This window comes from Carex rostrata, chromosome 18 (assembly GCF_964058835.1).
Source record: "Carex rostrata chromosome 18, lpCarRost1.2, whole genome shotgun sequence".
NCBI classification, from domain to species: domain Eukaryota; kingdom Viridiplantae; phylum Streptophyta; class Magnoliopsida; order Poales; family Cyperaceae; genus Carex; species Carex rostrata.
Window position 1 is genome coordinate 6,482,258 of NC_135935.1, and position 21,238 is coordinate 6,503,495.

At 32.2% G+C, this 21,238-nt stretch overlaps 4 protein-coding genes across 4 annotated transcripts; all 4 read left to right on the forward strand.

Moving 5' to 3' along the window:
* Positions 1 to 4,061: 4,061 nt before the first annotated feature.
* On the forward strand, positions 4,062 to 6,493 carry LOC144569128 (tropinone reductase homolog At5g06060-like). The gene is made up of 5 exons (XM_078319326.1): positions 4,062 to 4,381; positions 5,075 to 5,282; positions 5,390 to 5,612; positions 5,713 to 5,819; positions 6,113 to 6,493. Exons 1-5 carry the CDS (start codon positions 4,308 to 4,310, stop codon positions 6,284 to 6,286), a joined length of 786 nt encoding a protein of 261 aa, XP_078175452.1. The 5' UTR covers positions 4,062 to 4,307; the 3' UTR covers positions 6,287 to 6,493.
* A 3,543-nt stretch (positions 6,494 to 10,036) lies between these two features.
* Positions 10,037 to 12,143, forward strand: LOC144569127 (tropinone reductase homolog At5g06060-like). Its single transcript, XM_078319325.1, has 5 exons — positions 10,037 to 10,201; positions 10,696 to 10,903; positions 11,013 to 11,238; positions 11,343 to 11,449; positions 11,802 to 12,143. Exons 1-5 carry the CDS (start codon positions 10,128 to 10,130, stop codon positions 11,973 to 11,975), a joined length of 789 nt encoding a protein of 262 aa, XP_078175451.1. The 5' UTR covers positions 10,037 to 10,127; the 3' UTR covers positions 11,976 to 12,143.
* A 138-nt stretch (positions 12,144 to 12,281) lies between these two features.
* LOC144569130 (tropinone reductase homolog At5g06060-like) lies at positions 12,282 to 16,613 on the forward strand. Its single transcript, XM_078319329.1, has 5 exons — positions 12,282 to 14,522; positions 15,216 to 15,423; positions 15,532 to 15,754; positions 15,855 to 15,961; positions 16,255 to 16,613. The coding sequence occupies exons 1-5, from the start codon at positions 14,476 to 14,478 to the stop codon at positions 16,426 to 16,428; spliced, it is 759 nt and encodes a 252-aa protein (XP_078175455.1). The 5' UTR covers positions 12,282 to 14,475; the 3' UTR covers positions 16,429 to 16,613.
* Positions 16,614 to 19,043: 2,430 nt separating this feature from the next.
* Positions 19,044 to 21,132, forward strand: LOC144569125 (tropinone reductase homolog At5g06060-like). The gene is made up of 5 exons (XM_078319324.1): positions 19,044 to 19,208; positions 19,703 to 19,910; positions 20,020 to 20,245; positions 20,350 to 20,456; positions 20,810 to 21,132. The coding sequence occupies exons 1-5, from the start codon at positions 19,135 to 19,137 to the stop codon at positions 20,981 to 20,983; spliced, it is 789 nt and encodes a 262-aa protein (XP_078175450.1). The 5' UTR covers positions 19,044 to 19,134; the 3' UTR covers positions 20,984 to 21,132.
* Positions 21,133 to 21,238: the final 106 nt, after the last annotated feature.

Genomic DNA, 21,238 nt, shown 5'->3' on the forward strand with positions numbered 1-21,238 from the left:
GATGTGTTACCCAGGGACTCAAGGAGTTTGTATTTCGTATCTGAGATTATTTCGGAAGTCCAACTTGGACCCGTTAAATAAGTGGAAGTACAGAAGTATTTTCTGCTAACAAATGAGAATTAGTTAGGTTCCGTTCCGAGATGAGAGAGCGACTGTCGGATTTCATGGTTCTGGCGGAGGAACGAGAGAAAGAGAGGTGAAGGGGATACAGGAGGCCTCAATTTCATAATTTTATCCCTTCAAATAAATGGTACTTTTAAAAATATCAAAATACATTTTTTATACAATAATTTTCAGAATAATTTTAATCCAATATGTATATTAGATTTATAATTGTGGCAATTTTATAAATTTCTAAGTTTTGGGGCGGCAAATAACTAATTTCATGTTTTGGAATGGCAATTTCATAATTTCTAAGTTTTGGAGTGGCATAAAAAAAATTTCTCTTTTTTTAATACTAAAAAAAAGTATTTTACAAAAGTGCCCCAGTTTCATTTTTTTTTTTAAATCTACCCAAACCGCCAGGCCCAAGGGTGGCCCACAATCCTAGCAGACCGCCTGGAGCTGGGGCAGTCCACTAGGGACCTGACTGCCTGGGGGCTGTGCGGTCCTCTATTTTTTTTTTTTAGAGAGATCTTAATATTTTGATTTAAATAATTTTGTGAAGTTTTAGTTTTCTTGTTTAGAATGTATGCCAAAAAATAAGACATTTGATATATTTATGAAGTGATGTTGTAACTCTTTATAACTTTCATTTAATTTGTCAGTTGACTATCACAAGTCTTTATAACACTAATTAAGGACATGAGTTTGATTCTTAATAATTTATTTTATCCAAATATACACAAGAAAATATAGTTAGATTGTCTCAATGATGTCAACTTTTTTTTTTTTTTTTAGAGAATAATTGGAGAGCGAGAGAGAGAATAATTGGATTATTTCATTAGTGTCAACATATACCATTTGTTCGGAGATAGGCAAACGCACACAATAAATAGTAAATGCATTTTACAATAATTATATGGATAATTCTTGAATAATCTCTTAGGCTTTTGACTAAACAAAATACCGATCGTTGCATGTCTACCGTTGAACGAAAACTTAAACTGAATTTTGAGTACTAAACGACGTTTCTTTGAAATTCTGATGTTTCAGATGCCCAGGATTTTCTCGGGAAAAATTCGGGTCCATCCCGTCCCCCCCTTTCCGAAAAGTGGTCATATGCGCAAATCCGACTTTCCTAGCCAAAGTTATGGTTTTGTAAAGTTTTTTCAAAAGTTGAACTTTGAAAATTCATAACTAATTGTCAAAAAATCAAAATAAATTGAAATTTGTATCAATTCTGTGTATTTTTTAATGCTCTACATGCTGGTATAGTCACTTTTATAATTTGGTACCTGTATCAGTCCAGACTTTCTGATTTATCATAGGATGTCAAATTTGATGTTTTTAGTGCATTGCACTATATCAGTGGCCTTTGCTTAGTGCTTAGCTATTGAGTTTGGACTTGGTGCCATACCAGAGGTCAGTATAGGGTGCTTTGTGCATAGATAAAGATTGAATTTGAGGTTTGAACATATTTTAGTAGCTCTAAACTACTGTTTTAGTACCAGAAATAAAGAGAAGAAAATCAACAAGCTGTCAGAGCTTGGAAATTTTTGAATCAAGGTCAAGTCCTTAATTTGTGTTATTTTTAGACTTGTGATATCCAACTGACAAATCAAATCAAAGTTTTAAAGAGTTACGACATCACTTCATAAATATATATATCAGTCTTATTTTTTGACATACACTGTAAACAAGAAAACTAAAACTTCACAAAATTATTTAAATCAAAATATTAAGATATTTCTGTAAAAAAAAAATAGAGGACCGCCCGACCCCCAGGTGGTTAGGTCCCTAGTGGACCGCCCCAGGAGGTCTGCTAGGATTGTGGGCGGCCCGTGGGCCTTGCAGTTTGGGTAGATTTAAAAAAAAACCGAAACTTGAGGCACTTTTGTAAAATACTTTTTTTTTGGGTATTAAAAAAATGACCGCATTTCTAATTAGCCGCCCAATTACACCAAATTTAGAAAATATTGGAAAATCCCACAAAAAAAAAAAATTCTTAGTTTTTTACAATATTTTTATCAATTAAGTACATTAAAAAAAATTCCGTAGCCGTAATTCAGTAATTTCTAACGGATCCCAATTAAGATTATAGATATTATATTGATCAAACTAAAATCAAGCTATGATTAAAAATTAAATAAGGCATGCAAGTATATAAATCAGCGTTGTAAAAAATGTCTGTTTAGCTAGGTTGATTAATTGGCCGATTAGATGGCAGTGATCAAACTGTTATAAATTTTTTTGACTAATCGACCGATTATTTCTATTTATAGACGATTATTCCTGATTATTGTTGATTAATCGCTTAACGGTACCCTGTTCATCCGATGACGGCATACTATTTTGAATTTGAAAATTAACGGTTGCCATGAACTTACAAACCCGGCCGGCCAAATCAATGATATAAACATAATAAATATCTTTGGATAAAATTGAAATAGACAATTAAAGTCATCTTTGTGATGTGAACATCAAAATCAAAATCAAAATCCAATACGTAATTGAAGTGATTTTCATAATTAACATATTGCACTATCTCTTTCATGCATGATGAACAAACAATTAAATATCACGCGAGTCCAGATACATTGATCCAAGTATTTGTCAACATAGAAGTAAATTATATCACTCGAGTCCAGATACATTGATCCAAATATTTGTCAACATAAAAGTAAATTACAACTTTTGCTCTATATATGAACATGTTGCTTGCTAATATATTTGTTATTCATTATTTTATAAAATAAATTATAAAACTTTCAATATTTTTATATGGGTCAATTATTCATTATATATATGTTAGTTATCTATTAAATTTAATAAGCACACGAATGAAATATAAGTAAAACTTATATTTGGTATTAATTAACAATGGTCAAGGTTTACAATTTTAAATACGTGCATTAACTTTTTTTAATCAGATTTCGAACAGAAAACCTTCTATATAAAAAATATTGTCTTAATTACTAAATTTAAAAAAAAAAAAACTGATTCTTAAAATCGAGATAAATTAAAAAAAAATACAAGTATGATAAGTAACTTCATTTAATTCATATTCTATCCATTCGAGTAGGGGTGCAACCGTGCAAATGAATTGGATAGTGGTAAAATCATGTTTGTATCACTTTTATTTTTCGGATACATATTGAATTCATTTTTCATACTATTATTTATTTAAAAAAATATACAAATCTTACTAAAAAGTATCAAAGTTCATAATATTTATAATAATGAATAACATAAATTTTTTTCATAATATATATTAAATTATATGGAATATATCTACTATTTATATCTATATCCATATCCGTAAAGATATTTGCATATCAAATATATATCCGTGTCTAAGGATCCGGATAGATAATATCCGTCCTCTCAGGTTACCGACTGAGTATAATTAAATTGGATGGTCCAAAATTGTTATTTTTAACTTGGCACGAATCTCAAAGTTCAAATAATACTGCTCCCTCAGTCATCCCGAACAAGAACCGGATGAAATTAAATCTGAGTCTTCCTTTTCAATTATGTTATTCCAAACAAGAACCGGATGAAATTAAATCTGAGCCCTCCTTTTTAATTGTGCTGAGTCAGCTACCTTGGAGGATAAGATCCAGAAATTGGTTTCCTATCAACTTCAATAGAGAAAAAGACAAAACAAAGAGAGAGTGTTTCTTTGATTTCCTTTTCGTTGTTGGTTGAAAATACCAGGTCATAATTAAGGCTAGATTCTGTAAGGGTCCTGATTTATTATTTTTTTTTCGGAATGATGCTCAGCCGTTTAATTTTCAGATCGCACATAGATGAATTTTTCAAATTATGAGCTTCAACACTTAAGTATGCATTGGTCGCGCCGCATATGATTCCAGTGCCCGTAGACCGTGTGCCTGGATGAATTTTTTTTCTGCTGAAGGCGGGATTTGAACCCAGTTGGATCTTGTTGATGCCAAAATTTCTACCATTACACTAGAGTTCACATGTGTTATCTTGTAGATAAATATAGTATTTAACTATTTTTCTCTACAAATTTGATTTAAATTATCTCTCCTCCTTATTAAGGAGCTTAATGTTTTATACTACATAATTTACTCCCGTTGCTGTGCACGGGCACAATTACTAGTATATATATATGGCATCTGGTGATCAGCCTGTGGAATAGAGAGAGAGAGAGAGAGAGAGAGAGAGAGAAGAGACGATCAATGGTTGATAGAGAAGAGAGATGGAGCATGCAAGGTGCAACAGCTTTGGTCACTGGTGGAAGCAAAGGAATTGGGTTGGTTCTATGCTTCCTTAATCCTTATCCCTTTTCTCACTTTCAAATATTATATTTTCAAATGATGCACTGATTATCTTTTTTTAACTATTCTTGTTTTCTCTGTTTTACATGTCACTAAACCTCTTTATATCAGTTTATTCCTCTTTTAACCAAAATTATCCACATATATAAAATTCATATTGATCTTTGAACTTAAAAAAAAAAAAATTTGAAAAATTAATTCTTGTTGTAAAATAAAGATAAAGAAAATAAACAAGATATTGAGAATGTATAAGATAGCTGTCTTTAATATGCTTTTCTTGTGTGTCCATGATACAAGTTTACAATCCTATTTATAGATAGAAAATATAAATAACAAGTCATCTAATTTAATTCCATTGATAAATGTGAGAAGATGAAACATACTTCATTAAGGGGAAGTTTTGATGCAATTAGTGATGAGTTTCAAATGAACATCCATAATATAAATTTATTTTATAACAATTCTTAAATTTTATTTAAGTTGTAACTTCTTTAATAAAAAAAGAATTATTGTTCAACTTTTCTCAAAAGATCTTTTTCTTACAAATAGATTCTTAATTTTCTTAAAAAGGATAAGTAAGATAGCTTTTAAAATTCTCTTAACAAAAATCTAAATGGCAAAATAAACCTTGGGAATTAATTCTGAGCTTTGCTTTCTAAATTATGTAGCCGGGCCATTGTTGAAGAGTTAGCTAGATTTGGAGTTGCAGTGCATACTTGCTCTAGAAATGAAGAAGAACTTAACACAATGCTAAATCAATGTAAATTGATGAATCTTCGCGTAACTGGATCGATTTGCGATGTGTCAAACCGTTCTCAAAGAGAGGAGCTCATGGATAAAATTCGCACTATTTTTAACGGCAAGTTGGACATTCTTGTAAGTACAAGAATTTCATCCCAAATAATTTAGATTATTATTTAGGCAAATTTCTATTTTAAACAATCAAGAAATTTTAATTTTTTTTTAAACTTGTCCAATGGCAGGTTAATAACGCAGGTGGCATTGGCCCAGGATGGATACCAGTAACACAATATACCTCGGAAGAGTACTCTAATTTGATGGCTACAAATTTTGATTCTTGTTTCCATCTTACCCAACTTGCACATCCGTTCCTAAAGGCATCGGGTAGGGGCAGTGTCGTCTTTATCTCTTCCATTGCCGGCTCACAGGGCTTTCCTGGTTCTGTAGTGTATTCTTCAACCAAAGGTAACTGAAATGAATAAAATAAAGAACTCAGAAACATGAATATAAGCTGATATCATACATGTTTTGTTCTGGTATTAATTATGTTCTGGGTTTTCGTTAGGAGCAATGAATCAGTTGGCCAGAGCCTTGGCATGTGAATGGGCAGGAGATATGATTCGTGTTAATTGTGTTGCACCCGGGGTCGTCAACACTATTATCGCAGAGTCGGTGAGTTTTTGCTAACACAACTAACACAGGCATGATTTTAGTTTCAAAATTAAAATCAGTAAAATGATGTCATTGTTGCATCAAGTATTACACTGGAATTGTTCTTAAAATTGCAAAGAGGAATAATTTAGTATCAGATATCAACAGATTTCAGAACTGGATACCATAGTTGCAATTGGCTGAATGTCAGTATGTGACATCAATATCTTAATTGTTACACATAGCCATTTGCATACCAACAAAAACAATTAATTACTAAATTTGATGCATGTTCTCTCGGCTTGATTATACAGGTGACTCAAAATGAAGACTTTCATAAGCAAATCATGTCCCGCATTCCACTCAGACGCTTCGGAGAGCCAAAGGAGGTGGCATCTATGGTAGCATTCCTGTGCTTGCCTGCTGCTGCTTTCATAACAGGTGCCGTGATTAACGTTGACGGTGGCCACACAGCAAACCTATCTTAATTAGCTCTTAAGAAAGCAAAACTAGTTTATTATCTCAAAGTGTTGTGAGTGATCAGGACTATATGACGTTCTGTTGGTTGGAGTATAGAATTACTTTTACGCATTAAATAAAAATAACTGTTCTAATGTATTTAACATGCATCATGTTGTATGCATTATAATATTTTGTTGTTAATTCTGCACTTATAATTTAAAGTGATTAAACTAATAAAATTGATTCTAATACTCCCAATATAACTAAATACTTTTACAAATATTTACTCGATCAATTTAGAATGTATAGATATATTTTATATAACATATATCAGTATAACCTCTAGTAATGAAATAATAGTATCTCGTATGCATACTATAATATATATAGAGTTAGGCTGGGGTGCTATGGATAGCATAGTGGCCTCTATGCTACGGCTCAATATTCGAGTTTTCAAAATCCAAACGGTCGATCCGAACCGTTCATCTTATTCTCCATATTAATATCTGCTTGGAGACCAAATTTTATAATTTTCTGAATTTTTTTACTATTTATTAAGCCACTTTGAAAATCGCTAATCCAACGGTTTTACTGTTTTGTGCAGCCACCGTTGGATCAACAATTTTGTAAAATACTTAATAAATAGTAAAAAAATTCAGAAAAATGTAAAATTTGGTCTCCAAGCAGATATTAATATGGAGAATAAGACGAACGGTTCAGATCGACCGTTTGGATTTTGAAAACTCAAATATTGAGCCGTAGCATAGAGGCCACTATGCTATCCATAGCACCCCAGCCTAACTCAATATATATATATATATAGAGGTTGGCTAAGATCAAAGTGGTAGTTCCTGAACTTTGGTGCTACCAATTTGTTTTTCAATTTTTAAAGTTCAAAACGTCGATCCGAACCGTTCAAGTTGTTTGCCAAATTAAATTGTGCTTGGAGACCAAATTTTACATTTTTCTGAATTTGTTTACTATTTATTAAGCTACTTTGAAAACAGCTGATCCAACGGTGGCTTCTGATTTTATTGTTTTGTTAAGCCACCGTTGGATTAGCGATTTTCAAAGTGGCTTAATAAATAGTAAAAAAATTCATAAAAATGTAAAATTTGGTCTCCAAGCACAATTTAATATGGAGAACAACTTGAACGGTTTGGATCGACGTTTTGAACTTTGAAAGTTGAAAAAAACTTGTGGTTATATTTTATGGCCAAAAACTTTCACCAATAATTCTCGATCAATTTCTAAACTAATATATTTTTTACTCAGCAAAACCTGTTGTACGTAATGTATTCTCTGCATGTTGAGTGAATTCTAGATTTTTTTTACTAAATTACCAAATTTGACAGTTACAGTTCAAATATGACAAAATACTTGTAAAAACAATAATTCGATAAGTTTCTAAAGTATAGATATATTTTTACGAAGCGTAGATAACATAATGCAATATATATATTTACGTACAGCATTTTGCATACATACATTCTAGATCTTTTTTCAGAAGCGTTGTGCAGACAACGGGACAGATTATATATATTAGGCTCCATCTCTTTAGATAATTAGTTTATGCCAGGTTAATTTGTTCTTATGACAAGAGAATAAATAGCACGAGTACTGCACCGGGCTTGATTTCAACTAATTAATTGATCGTGTTTTAATTTGTGAACTGCAAATTCATCTGCAATCATGCATGCTACTACTCTATATATGGATTACAAACCTCTTTGTTCAAAATACATGCAGATTAGGCATGCATCGATCACGGTGCAAATTCAATTTGCATATATTAATTACCAATTAAATAATATTTCTTCCATAGTTGTTAATGTTTACGATTGATTCAATTTGTAAAATAAGACCTAAGGAACATACACACAATATCAAAAATGGTTTAAGAAAATAATTAAAGCTATAAAAGAACCCGGCTGTCACTGATCATGTTTGTCTTTTTTTTTTTTAAAACCTGATAGTAGCTATCAAGGAAATATACAACTTAGTACCAGTACTGTATCTCCACACCGTACCAGTACCTCTACAGCCCTTAAAATTAAAACTGCCCAAATTCCAAAAAATTCAGAAAACATCCCTCAACACACCTAGACATTATATCTACAGTATTTCCGCTTGTGCTGCTCTTGTGGCCCACCATCAGCTCCAAAAGGAAAAAAATGCAAAAATTGCAAAAACCCCCCCTAAAAACATCTAAAATCACATGAAACATATTTCAACAAAATGTTTGTCAAACACCGGAAAATCCTTCTCTTTTGGTCGTTTCCAGAGGTAATTGGCCTTCTCAATTCACGGGGTGACCACAAACTTGTTATTTTCTCTTGCCCATTTTAAAACCTCAGTGGTTAATTGGGATTAAGTATTGGTATGATAAGTACATAACTTCATTTAATTCATATTCTATCCATTCTGAGTAGGGGTGCAAATGAATTGGATAGTGATAAAATTATATTCGTATCCACATTTATTTTCCGGATACAGATTGGATATTCATTTTTCATACTATTATTTATTAAAAAATATAAATTATTACCAAAAAGTATCAAAGTTCATAATGTTTATAATAATGAATAACATAATTTTTTTTCATAATATATATTAAACTATATGGAATATGAAGAGAAATCCACTTACAACATTTATAAGTTACAACATCTTACAACAATTTGGTTTTGTGATTTTCAAATTCAAATCGTTCAGCATGATCTTTAGAGTGAGTCTATGGTACTATGCATATTACGATTTGGCGCCGTGCTACGGCTCTATATTCGAGTTTTCAAATCCTAACGGTCGATCCGAACCGTTCATCTTGTTCTCCATATTAATATGTGTTTGGAGACCAAATTTTACATTTTTGAAAAAAATTTTACTATTTTTTTAGATATTTAGAAAATCACTTGATCTGAAAATTCTGGACCATCCAAAAACAGTGATTTTCAATAAATTTCAAAAATAGTAAAAAAATTTCAAAAAATATAAAATTTGGTCTTCAAATACATATTAATATGGAGAACAAGATGAACGGTTCGGATCGACCGTTAGGATTTGAAAACTCGAACATAGAGCTGTAGCACGGTGCCAAATCGTAATATGCATAGTACCATAGACTCACTCTGATCTTTATATTAAAATGTACTTGTAGATCAAATTTTACATTTTTTTTTTGAATTTTTTTACTATTTGTTAAGTATTTTACAAAACTGTTATTTTTAGACAAATTTGAACCGAATTAAGAATCATTTAACGGTCATCAATTTCAACATACACATGCATACCACTACAAAGCGATCGAAAATATAACATTTTTTTTTTTTGAAAAAACTGATAGCGGCTATCAGCTAGAAAATATAACATTTGAACGTGAGAAAAGGGATAGGGATTGGTTGAAAATATGAGCCTAGATATACGTGTCTGCCCAGGTACCTGAGGTGCAATTGGAAAAAATGGATGGCCTAGATTAATCCCATTCAGGTCAAACTCGATAGGGAAGCATAGAACCAACCCATTTCGTTTTCGTTGTTAATTGGTTGAAAATATCAGCCTATACGTGTCTGCCCAGGTACCTGAGGTGCAATTGGAAAAAATGGACGGCCCAGATTAATATTCCCATTATGGTCAAACTCAATTCAGTGTCTGGTGAGTGGTGGGGGTTTTCTTTGAGATTCGTGCCAAGTAAAATAAACGGTTCAGAATTGCCACTTGCACCTCAGGTACCTGGAGTGATACGGATTCTACATATATGGCATCTGGTATACATATGCAACAACTCAGCCTGTGTTTGCCCAAGGGCTTTGAAAAAAAAAAAAAAACTCAGCCTGTAGAATAGAAAGAGAGAGAGATCAGAGACGATCGATGGTTGATAGAGAAGAGAGATGGAGCATGCAAGGTGCAACAGCTTTGGTCACTGGTGGCAGCAAAGGAATTGGGTTGGTTCCCTATCCCTTTTCTCACTTTCAAATGTTATATTTTCGATGGCTTGTAGAGTTGTATTGTATGGTGAAATTGGTGACCATTAAATGATGCATTAATTACTCTTTTTTTAATTTAACTATTATTGTGTTTTCTCTGTTTTACAAGTCACTAAACCTCTTTATAAACAGATTATATTAGTTTATTTCTCTCTAACCAAAATTATCCACATAAAATTCATATTTTTTTTTATCTTTGAACTTTTTATAAAAAACAAATTCGAATTGATTCCTAACATTCACTCATTCAGTTACAAAAAAATGATTCTTAAATTCTATTTAAAAAATAATCATTGTTCAATTTTTCTCAAAAGATCTTTTTCTTACAAATAGATTCTTAATTTTCTTAAAAAGGATAAGTAAGATAGCTTTTAAAATTCTCTTAAGAAAAATCTAAATGGCAAAATAAACCTTGTGAATTAATTCTGAGCTTTGCTTTCTAAATTATGTAGCCGGGCCATTGTTGAAGAGTTAGCTAGATTTGGAGTTGCAGTGCATACCTGCTCTAGAAATGAGGAAGAGCTTAACACAATGTTAAATCAATGTAAATTGATGAATCTTCGCGTAACTGGATCGGTTTGCGATGTGTCAAACCGTTCTCAAAGAGAGGAGCTCATGGATAAAATTCGCACTATTTTTAATGGCAAGTTAGACATTCTTGTAAGTACAACAATTTCATTCCAAATAATTTAGATTATTAGTTAGGCAAATTTTTATCTTAAACAATCAAGATTTTTTTTTCTTTTTTTATAATTTTGCCCAATGGCAGGTTAATAACGCAGGTGGCACTGGCCCAGGATGGAAACCAGTAACACAATACACCACGGAAGAGTACTCTAATTTGATGGCTACAAATTTTGATTCTTGTTTCCATCTTACCCAACTTGCACATCCGTTTCTAAAGGCATCGGGTAGGGGCAGTGTCGTCTTTATCTCTTCCATTGCCGGCTCAGCGGGCTTCCCCGAAGGTGCTGCAGTGTATTCCTCAACCAAAGGTAGCTGAAATGAATATATATAATAAAGAACTCAGAAACATGAATATAAGCTGATATCAGACATGTTTTGTTCTGGTATTAATTATGTTCTGGGTTTTTGTTAGGAGCAATGAATCAGCTGGCCAGAGCCTTGGCATGTGAATGGGCAGGAGATATGATTCGTGTTAATTGTGTAGCACCCGGGTTCGTCAAAACTATTATGACAAAGCCGGTGAGTTTTTGCTAACATAACTAACATAGGCATGATTTTAGTTTCGAAATTAAAATCAGTAAAATGATGTCATAGTTTGCATCAAGTACTATAATTAACTACTAGAATTGTTCTTAAATCCCATTGTGCATCTAAGGGATACACACACACACACACGCTTCTCAATTTAAAATTGCAAAGAGGAATAATTTAGTATCAGATCTCAACAGATTTCAGAACTGAATACCATAGATGCAATTTGGATGAATGTCAGTATGTGACATCAATATCTTAATTGTTACATTTAGCCATTTACATACCAACAAAAACAATTACTAAATTTGATGCATGTTCTCTCCTCTTGATTATATAGATAACTCAAAATGAAGAATTTCATAAGAAATTCATGTCCCGCATTCCACTTAGACGCTTAGGAGAGCCAGAGGAGGTGGCATCTATGGTAGCATTCTTGTGCTTGCCTGCTGCTTCTTTCATAACAGGTGCCGTGATTTATGTCGATGGTGGCCACACAGCAAACCTATCTTAGCTCTTAATTAAGAAAGCAAACTAGTTTATTATCTCAAAGTGTTGTGAGTGATCAGGACTATATATGACGTTCTGTTGGTTGGAGTATAGAATTACTTTTACGCATTAATTATATATAACTGTTCTAATGTATTTAATTTTACGCATGTATTACGCATTAATTTTTACTCGATCAATGTAGAATGGACTGCCCCAGGCGGTCTGCTAGGATTGTGGGCGGCCCGTGGGCCTTGCGGTTTGGGTAGATTTAAAAAAAAAACCGAAACTTGAGGCACTTTTGTAAAATACTATTTTTTTTGGTATTAAAAAAAATTACCGCATTTCTAATTAGCCGCCCAATTACACCAAATTTAGAAAATATTGGAAAATCCCACAAAAAAAAATTTCTTAGTTTTTTACAATATTTTTATCAAGTACATTAAAAAAAATTCCGTAGCCGTAATTCAGTAATTTCTAACGGATCCCAATTAAGATTATAGATATTATATTGATCAAAGTAAAATCAAGCTATGATTAAACATTAAATAAGGCATGCAAGTATATAAATTAGCGTTGTAAAAAATGTCTGTTTAGGTTGATTAATTGACCGATTAGTCATTGGCGGTGATCAAACCGTTATAAATTTTTTTCACTAATCGATCGATTATTTCTGATTATTATCGATTAATCACTTGACAATACTCTGTTTATATTCGATGAGGGCATACTATTTTGAATTTGAAAATTAACGGTTGCCATGAACTTAATTATAAACCCGGCCAAATCAATGATACAAACATAATAAATATCTTTGGATAAAACTGAAAAAGACAATTAAAGTCATCTTTGTGATGTGAACATCAAAATCAAAATCAAAATCCAATACGTAATTGAAGTGATTTTCACAATTAACATTATTGCACTATCTCTTTCATGCATGATGAACAAACAATTAAATATCACGCAAGTCCAGATACATTGATCCAAGGATTTGTCAACATAAAAGTAAATTACACCTTTTGCTCTATATATGAACATGTTGCTTGCTAATATATTTGTTATTCATTATTTTATAAAATAAATTATAAAACTTTCAATATTTTTATATGGGTCAATTATTCATTATATATATGTTAGTTATCTATTAAATTTAATAAGCACACGAATGAAATATAAGTAAAAGTTATATTTGGTATTAATTAACAATGGTCAAGGTTTACAATTTTAAATACGTGCATTAACTTTTTTTAATCAGATTTCGAACCGAAAACCTTCTATACAAAAAATATCGTCTTAATTACTAAATTTAAAAAAAAAAACTGATTCTTAAAATCGAGATAAATTAAAAAAAAAAATACAAGTATGATAAGTAACTTCATTTAATTCATATTCTATCCATTCGAGTAGGGGTGCAACCGTGCAAATGAATTGGATAGTGGTAAAATCATGTTTGTATCCACTTTTATTTTTCGGATACATATTGAATTCATTTTTCATACTATTATTTATTTTAAAAAATATACAAATCTTACTAAAAAGTATCAAAGTTCATAATATTTCTAATAATAAATAACATAAATTTTTTTCATAATATATATTAAATTATATGGAATATATCTACTATTTATATCTATATCCATATCCGTAAAGATATTTGCATATCAAATATATATCCGTGTCTAAGGATCCGGATAGATAATATCCGTCCTCTCAGGTTACCGACTGAGTATAATTAAATTGGATGGTCCAAAATTGTTATTTTTAACTTGGCACAAATCTCAAAGTTCAAATAATACTGCTCCCTCAGTCATCCCGAACAAGAACCGGATGAAATTAAATCTGAGCCGTCCTTTTCAATTATGTTATTCCAAACAAGAACCGGATGAAATTAAATCTGAGCCCTCCTTTTTAATTGTGCTGAGTCAGCTACCTTGGAGGATAAGGATCCAGAAATTGGTTTCCTATCAACTTCAATAGAGAAAAAGACAAAACAAAGAGAGAGTGTTTCTTTGATTTCCTTTTCGTTGTTGGTTGAAAATACCAAGTCATAATTAAGGCTAGATTCTGTAAGGGTCCTGATTTACTATTTTTTTTCGGAATGATGCTCAGCCGTTTAATTTTCAGATCGCACATAGATGAATTTTTCAAATTATGAGCTTCAACACTTAAGTATGCATTGGTCGCGCCGCATATGATTCCAGTGCCCGTAGACCGTGTGCCTGGATGAATTTTTTTTCTGCTGAAGGCGGGATTCGAACCCAGTTGGATCTTGTTGATGCCAAAATTTCTACCATTACACTAGAGTTCACATGTGTTATCTTGTAGATAAATATAGTATTTAACTATTTTTCTCTACAAATTTGATTTAAATTATCTCTCCTCCTTATTAAGGAGCTTAATGTTTTATACTACATAATTTACTCCCGTTGCTGTGCACGGGCACAATTACTAGTATATATATATGGCATCTGGTGATCAGCCTGTGGAATAGAGAGAGAGAGAGAGAGAGAGAGAGATGGAGCATGCAAGGTGCAACAGCTTTGGTCACTGGTGGAAGCAAAGGAATTGGGTTGGTTCTATGCTTCCTTAATCCTTATCCCTTTTCTCACTTTCAAATATTATATTTTCAAATGATGCACTGATTATCTTTTTTTAACTATTCTTGTTTTCTCTGTTTTACATGTCACTAAACCTCTTTATATCAGTTTATTCCTCTTTTAACCAAAATTATCCACATATATAAAATTCATATTGATCTTTGAACTTAAAAAAAAAAAAATTTGAAAAATTAATTCTTGTTGTAAAATAAAGATAAAGAAAATAAACAAGATGTTGAGAATGTATAAGATAACTGTCTTTAATATGCTTTTCTTGTGTGTCCATGATACAAGTTTACAATCCTATTTATAGATAGAAAATATAAATAACAAGTCATCTAATTTAATTCCATTGATAAATGTGAGAAGATGAAACATACTTCATTAAGGGGAAGTTTTAATGCAATTAGTGATGAGTTTCAAATGAACATCCATAATATAAATTTATTTTATAACAATTCTTAAATTTTATTTAAGTTGTAACTTCTTTAATAAAAAAAGAATTATTGTTCAACTTTTCTCAAAAGATCTTTTTCTTACAAATAGATTCTTAATTTTCTTAAAAAGGATAAGTAAGATAGCTTTTAAAATTCTCTTAACAAAAATCTAAATGGCAAAATAAACCTTGGGAATTAATTCTGAGCTTTGCTTTCTAAATTATGTAGCCGGGCCATTGTTGAAGAGTTAGCTAGATTTGGAGTTGCAGTGCATACTTGCTCTAGAAATGAGGAAGAACTTAACACAATGCTAAATCAATGTAAATTGATGAATCTTCGCGTAACTGGATCGATTTGCGATGTGTCAAACCGTTCTCAAAGAGAGGAGCTCATGGATAAAATTCGCACTATTTTTAACGGCAAGTTGGACATTCTTGTAAGTACAAGAATTTCATCCCAAATAATTTAGATTATTATTTAGGCAAATTTCTATTTTAAACAATCAAGAAATTTTAATTTTTTTTTTAAACTTGTCCAATGGCAGGTTAATAACGCAGGTGGCATTGGCCCAGGATGGATACCAGTAACACAATATACCTCGGAAGAGTACTCTAATTTGATGGCTACAAATTTTGATTCTTGTTTCCATCTTACCCAACTTGCACATCCGTTCCTAAAGGAATCGGGTAGGGGCAGTGTCGTCTTTATCTCTTCCATTGCCGGCTCACAGGGCTTTCCTGGTTCTGTAGTGTATTCTTCAACCAAAGGTAACTGAAATGAATAAAATAAAGAACTCAGAAACATGAATATAAGTTGATATCATACATGTTTTGTTCTGGTATTAATTATGTTCTGGGTTTTCGTTAGGAGCAATGAATCAGTTGGCCAGAGCCTTGGCATGTGAATGGGCAGGAGATATGATTCGTGTTAATTGTGTTGCACCCGGGGTCGTCAACACTATTATCGCAGAGTCGGTGAGTTTTTGCTAACACAACTAACACAGGCATGATTTTAGTTTCAAAATTAAAATCAGTAAAATGATGTCATTGTTGCATCAAGTATTACACTGGAATTGTTCTTAAAATTGCAAAGAGGAATAATTTAGTATCTGATCTCAACAGATTTCAGAACTGGATACCATAGTTGCAATTGGCTGAATGTCAGTATGTGACATCAATATCTTAATTGTTACACATAGCCATTTGCATACCAACAAAAACAATTAATTACTAAATTTGATGCATGTTCTCTCGGCTTGATTATACAGGTGACTCAAAATGAAGACTTTCATAAGCAAATCATGTCCCGCATTCCGCTCAGACGCTTCGGAGAGCCAAAGGAGGTGGCATCTATGGTAGCATTCCTGTGCTTGCCTGCTGCTGCTTTCATAACAGGTGCCGTGATTAACGTCGACGGTGGCCACACAGCAAACCTATCTTAATTAGCTCTTAAGAAAGCAAAACTAGTTTATTATCTCAAAGTGTTGTGAGTGATCAGGACTATATGACGTTCTGTTGGTTGGAGTATAGAATTACTTTTACGCATTAAATAAAAATAACTGTTCTAATGTATTTAACATCATGTTGATGTTGTATGCATTATAAATATTTTGTTGTTAATTCTGCACTTATTTAAAGTGATTAAACTAATAAAATTATTCTAGTACTCCCAATATAACTAAATACTTGTACAAATATTTACTCGATCAATTTAGAATGTATAGATATATTTTATATAGCATATATAAGTATAACCTCTAGTAATGAAATAATAGTATGTCGTATGCATACTATAATATATATATATATTTTTTTTATTAATTTTAGACTCATTCGAAGTGATTAAATAATCAAAACTTGTGGTTATATTTTATGGCCAAAAACTTTCACCAATAATTCTCGATCAATTTCTAAATTAATATATTTTTTACTCAGCAAAACATTTTTTTTTTTACTATATTACCCAATTTGACAGTTACAGTTCAAATATGACCAAATACTTGTAAAAATAATAATTCGATAAGTTTCTAAAGTATAGATATATTTTTACGAAGCGTAGATAACATAATGCAATATATATATTTACGTACAGCATTTTGCATACATACATTCTAGATCTTTTTTCAGAAGCGTTGTGCAGACAACGGGACAGATTATATATATTAGGCTCCATCTCTTTAGATAATTAGTTTATGCCAGGTTAATTTGTTCTTATGACAAGAGAATAAATAGCACGAGTACTGCACCGGGCTTGATTTCAACTAATTAATTGATCGTGTTTTAATTTGTGAACTGCAAATTAATCTGCAATCATGCGTGCTACTACTCTATATATGGATTACAAACCTCTTTGTTCAAAATACATGCAGATTAGGCATGCATCGATCACGGTGCAAATTCAATTTGCATATATTAATTACCAATTAAATAATATTTCTTCCATAGTTGTTAATGTTTACGATTGATTCAATTTGTAAAATAAGACCTAAGGAACATACACACAATATCAAAAATGGTTTAAGAAAATAATTAAAGCTATAAAAGAACCCGGCCGTCACTGATCATGTTTGTCTTTTTTTTTTAAAACCCGATAGTAGCAATCAGGAAAATATACAACTTTGTACCAGTACTGTATCTCCACACCGTACCAGTACCCCTACAGCCCTTAAAATTAAAACTGCCCAAAATCCAAAAAATTCTGAAAACATCCCTCAACACACCTAGACATTATATCTACAGCATTTCCGCTTGTGCTGCTCTTGTGGCCACCATCAGCTCCAAAAGGAAAAAAAATGCAAAAATTGCAAAAACCCCCCCTAAAAACATCTAAAATCACATCAAACATATTTCAACCAAATGTTTGTCAAACACCGGAAAATCCTTCTCTTTTGGTCGTTTCCAGAGGTAATTGGCCTTCTCAATTCACTGAGAGGTAACCATAAACTTGTTATTTTCTCTTGCCCATTTTAAAACCTCAGTGGTTAATTGGGATTAAGTATAGGTATGATAAGTACATAACTTCATTTAATTCATATTCTATCCATTCTGAGTAGGGGTGCAAATGAATTTTATATTCGTATCCACATTTATTTTCCGGATACAGATTGGATATTCATTTCTCATACTATTATTTATTAAAAAAATATAAAATTATTACCAAAAAGTATCAAAGTTCATAATGTTTATAATAATGAATAACATAATTTTTTTTCATAATATATATTAAACTATATGGAATATGAAGAGGAATTCACTTGCAACATTCATAAGTTACAACATCTTACAACAATTTGGTTTTGTAATTTTCAAATTCAAACCGTTCAGTATGATCTTTATATTAAAATGTACTTGTAGATCAAATTTTACATTTTTTTTTAATTTATTTTACTATTTGTTAAGTATTTTACAAAACTGTTATTTTTAGACAAATTTGAACCGAATTAAGAATCATTTAACGGTCATCAATTTCAACATACACATACCACTACAAAGCGATCGAAAATATAACATTTGAACGTGAGAAAAGGGATAGGGATTGGTTGAAAATATGAGCCTAGATATACGTGTCTGCCCAGGTACCTGAGGTGCAATTGGAAAAAATGGATGGCCTAGATTAATCCCATTCAGGTCAAACTCGATAGGGAAGCATAGAACCAACCCATTTCGTTTTCGTTGTTAATTGGTTGAAAATATCAGCCTATACGTGTCTGCCCAGGTACCTGAGGTGCAATTGGAAAAAATGGATGGCCTAGATTAATCCCATTCAGGTCAAACTCGATAGGGAAGCATAGAACCAACCCATTTCGTTTTCGTTGTTAATTGGTTGAAAATATCAGCCTATACGTGTCTGCCCAGGTACCTGAGGTGCAATTGGAAAAAATGGACGGCCCAGATTAATATTCCCATTATGGTCAAACTCAATTCAGTGTCTGGTGAGTGGTGGGGGTTTGCTTTGAGATTCGTGCCAAGTAAAATAAACGGTTCAGAATTGCCACTTGCACCTCAGGTACCTGGAGTGATACGGATTCTACATATATGGCATCTGGTATACATATGCAACAACTCAGCCTGTGTTTGCCCAAGGGCTTTGAAAAAAAAAAAAAAACTCAGCCTGTAGAATAGAAAGAGAGAGAGATCAGAGACGATCGATGGTTGATAGAGAAGAGAGATGGAGCATGCAAGGTGCAACAGCTTTGGTCACTGGTGGCAGCAAAGGAATTGGGTTGGTTCCCTATCCCTTTTCTCACTTTCAAATGTTATATTTTCGATGGCTTGTAGAGTTGTATTGTATGGTGAAATTGGTGACCATTAAATGATGCATTAATTACTCTTTTTTTAATTTAACTATTATTGTGTTTTCTCTGTTTTACAAGTCACTAAACCTCTTTATAAACAGATTATATTAGTTTATTTCTCTCTAACCAAAATTATCCACATAAAATTCATATTTTTTTTTATCTTTGAACTTTTTATAAAAAACAAATTCGAATTGATTCCTAACATTCACTCATTCAGTTACAAAAAAATGATTCTTAAATTCTATTTAAAAAATAATCATTGTTCAATTTTTCTCAAAAGATCTTTTTCTTACAAATAGATTCTTAATTTTCTTAAAAAGGATAAGTAAGATAGCTTTTAAAATTCTCTTAACAAAAATCTAAATGGCAAAATAAACCTTGGGAATTAATTCTGAGCTTTGCTTTCTAAATTATGTAGCCGGGCCATTGTTGAAGAGTTAGCTAGATTTGGAGTTGCAGTGCATACCTGCTCTAGAAATGAGGAAGAGCTTAACACAATGTTAAATCAATGTAAATTGATGAATCTTCGCGTAACTGGATCGGTTTGCGATGTGTCAAACCGTTCTCAAAGAGAGGAGCTCATGGATAAAATTCGCACTATTTTTAATGGCAAGTTAGACATTCTTGTAAGTACAACAATTTCATTCCAAATAATTTAGATTATTAGTTAGGCAAATTTTTATCTTAAACAATCAAGATTTTTTTTTCTTTTTTTATAATTTTGCCCAATGGCAGGTTAATAACGCAGGTGGCACTGGCCCAGGATGGAAACCAGTAACACAATACACCACGGAAGAGTACTCTAATTTGATGGCTACAAATTTTGATTCTTGTTTCCATCTTACCCAACTTGCACATCCGTTTCTAAAGGCATCGGGTAGGGGCAGTGTCGTCTTTATCTCTTCCATTGCCGGCTCAGCGGGCTTCCCCGAAGGTGCTGCAGTGTATTCCTCAACCAAAGGTAGCTGAAATGAATATATATAATAAAGAACTCAGAAACATGAATATAAGCTGATATGAGACATGTTTTGTTCTGGTATTAATTATCTTCTGGGTTTTTGTTAGGAGCAATGAATCAGCTGGCCAGAGCGTTGGCATGTGAATGGGCAGCAGATATGATTCGTGTTAATTGTGTCGCACCCGGGTTCGTCAAAACTATTATGACAAAGCCGGTGAGTTTTTGCTAACATAACTAACATAGGCATGATTTTAGTTTCGAAATTAAAATCAGTAAAATGATGTCATAGTTTGCATCAAGTACTATAATTAACTACTAGAATTGTTCTTAAATCCCATTGTGCATCTAAGGGATACACACACACACACGCTTCTCAATTTAAAATTGCAAAGAGGAATAATTTAGTATCAGATCTCAACAGATTTCAGAACTGAATACCATAGATGCAATTTGGATGAATGTCAGTATGTGACATCAATATCTAATTAATTGTTACATTTAGCCATTTACATACCAACAAAAACAATTACTAAATTTGATGCATGTTCTCTCCTCTTGATTATATAGATAACTCAAAATGAAGAATTTCATAAGAAATTCATGTCCCGCATTCCACTTAGACGCTTAGGAGAACCAGAGGAGGTGGCATCTATGGTAGCATTCTTGTGCTTGCCTGCTGCTTCTTTCATAACAGGTGCCGTGATTTATGTCGATGGTGGCCACACAGCAAACCTATCTTAGCTCTTAATTAAGAAAGCAAACTAGTTTATTATCTCAAAGTGTTGTGAGTGATCAGGACTATATATGACGTTCTGTTGGTTGGAGTATAGAATTACTTTTACGCATTAATTATATATAACTGTTCTAATGTATTTAATTTTACGCATGTATTACGCATTAATTTTTACTCGATCAATGTAGAATGGACTGCCCCAGGCGGTCTGCTAGGATTGTGGGTGGCCCGTGGGCCTTGCGGTTTGGGTAGATTTAAAAAAA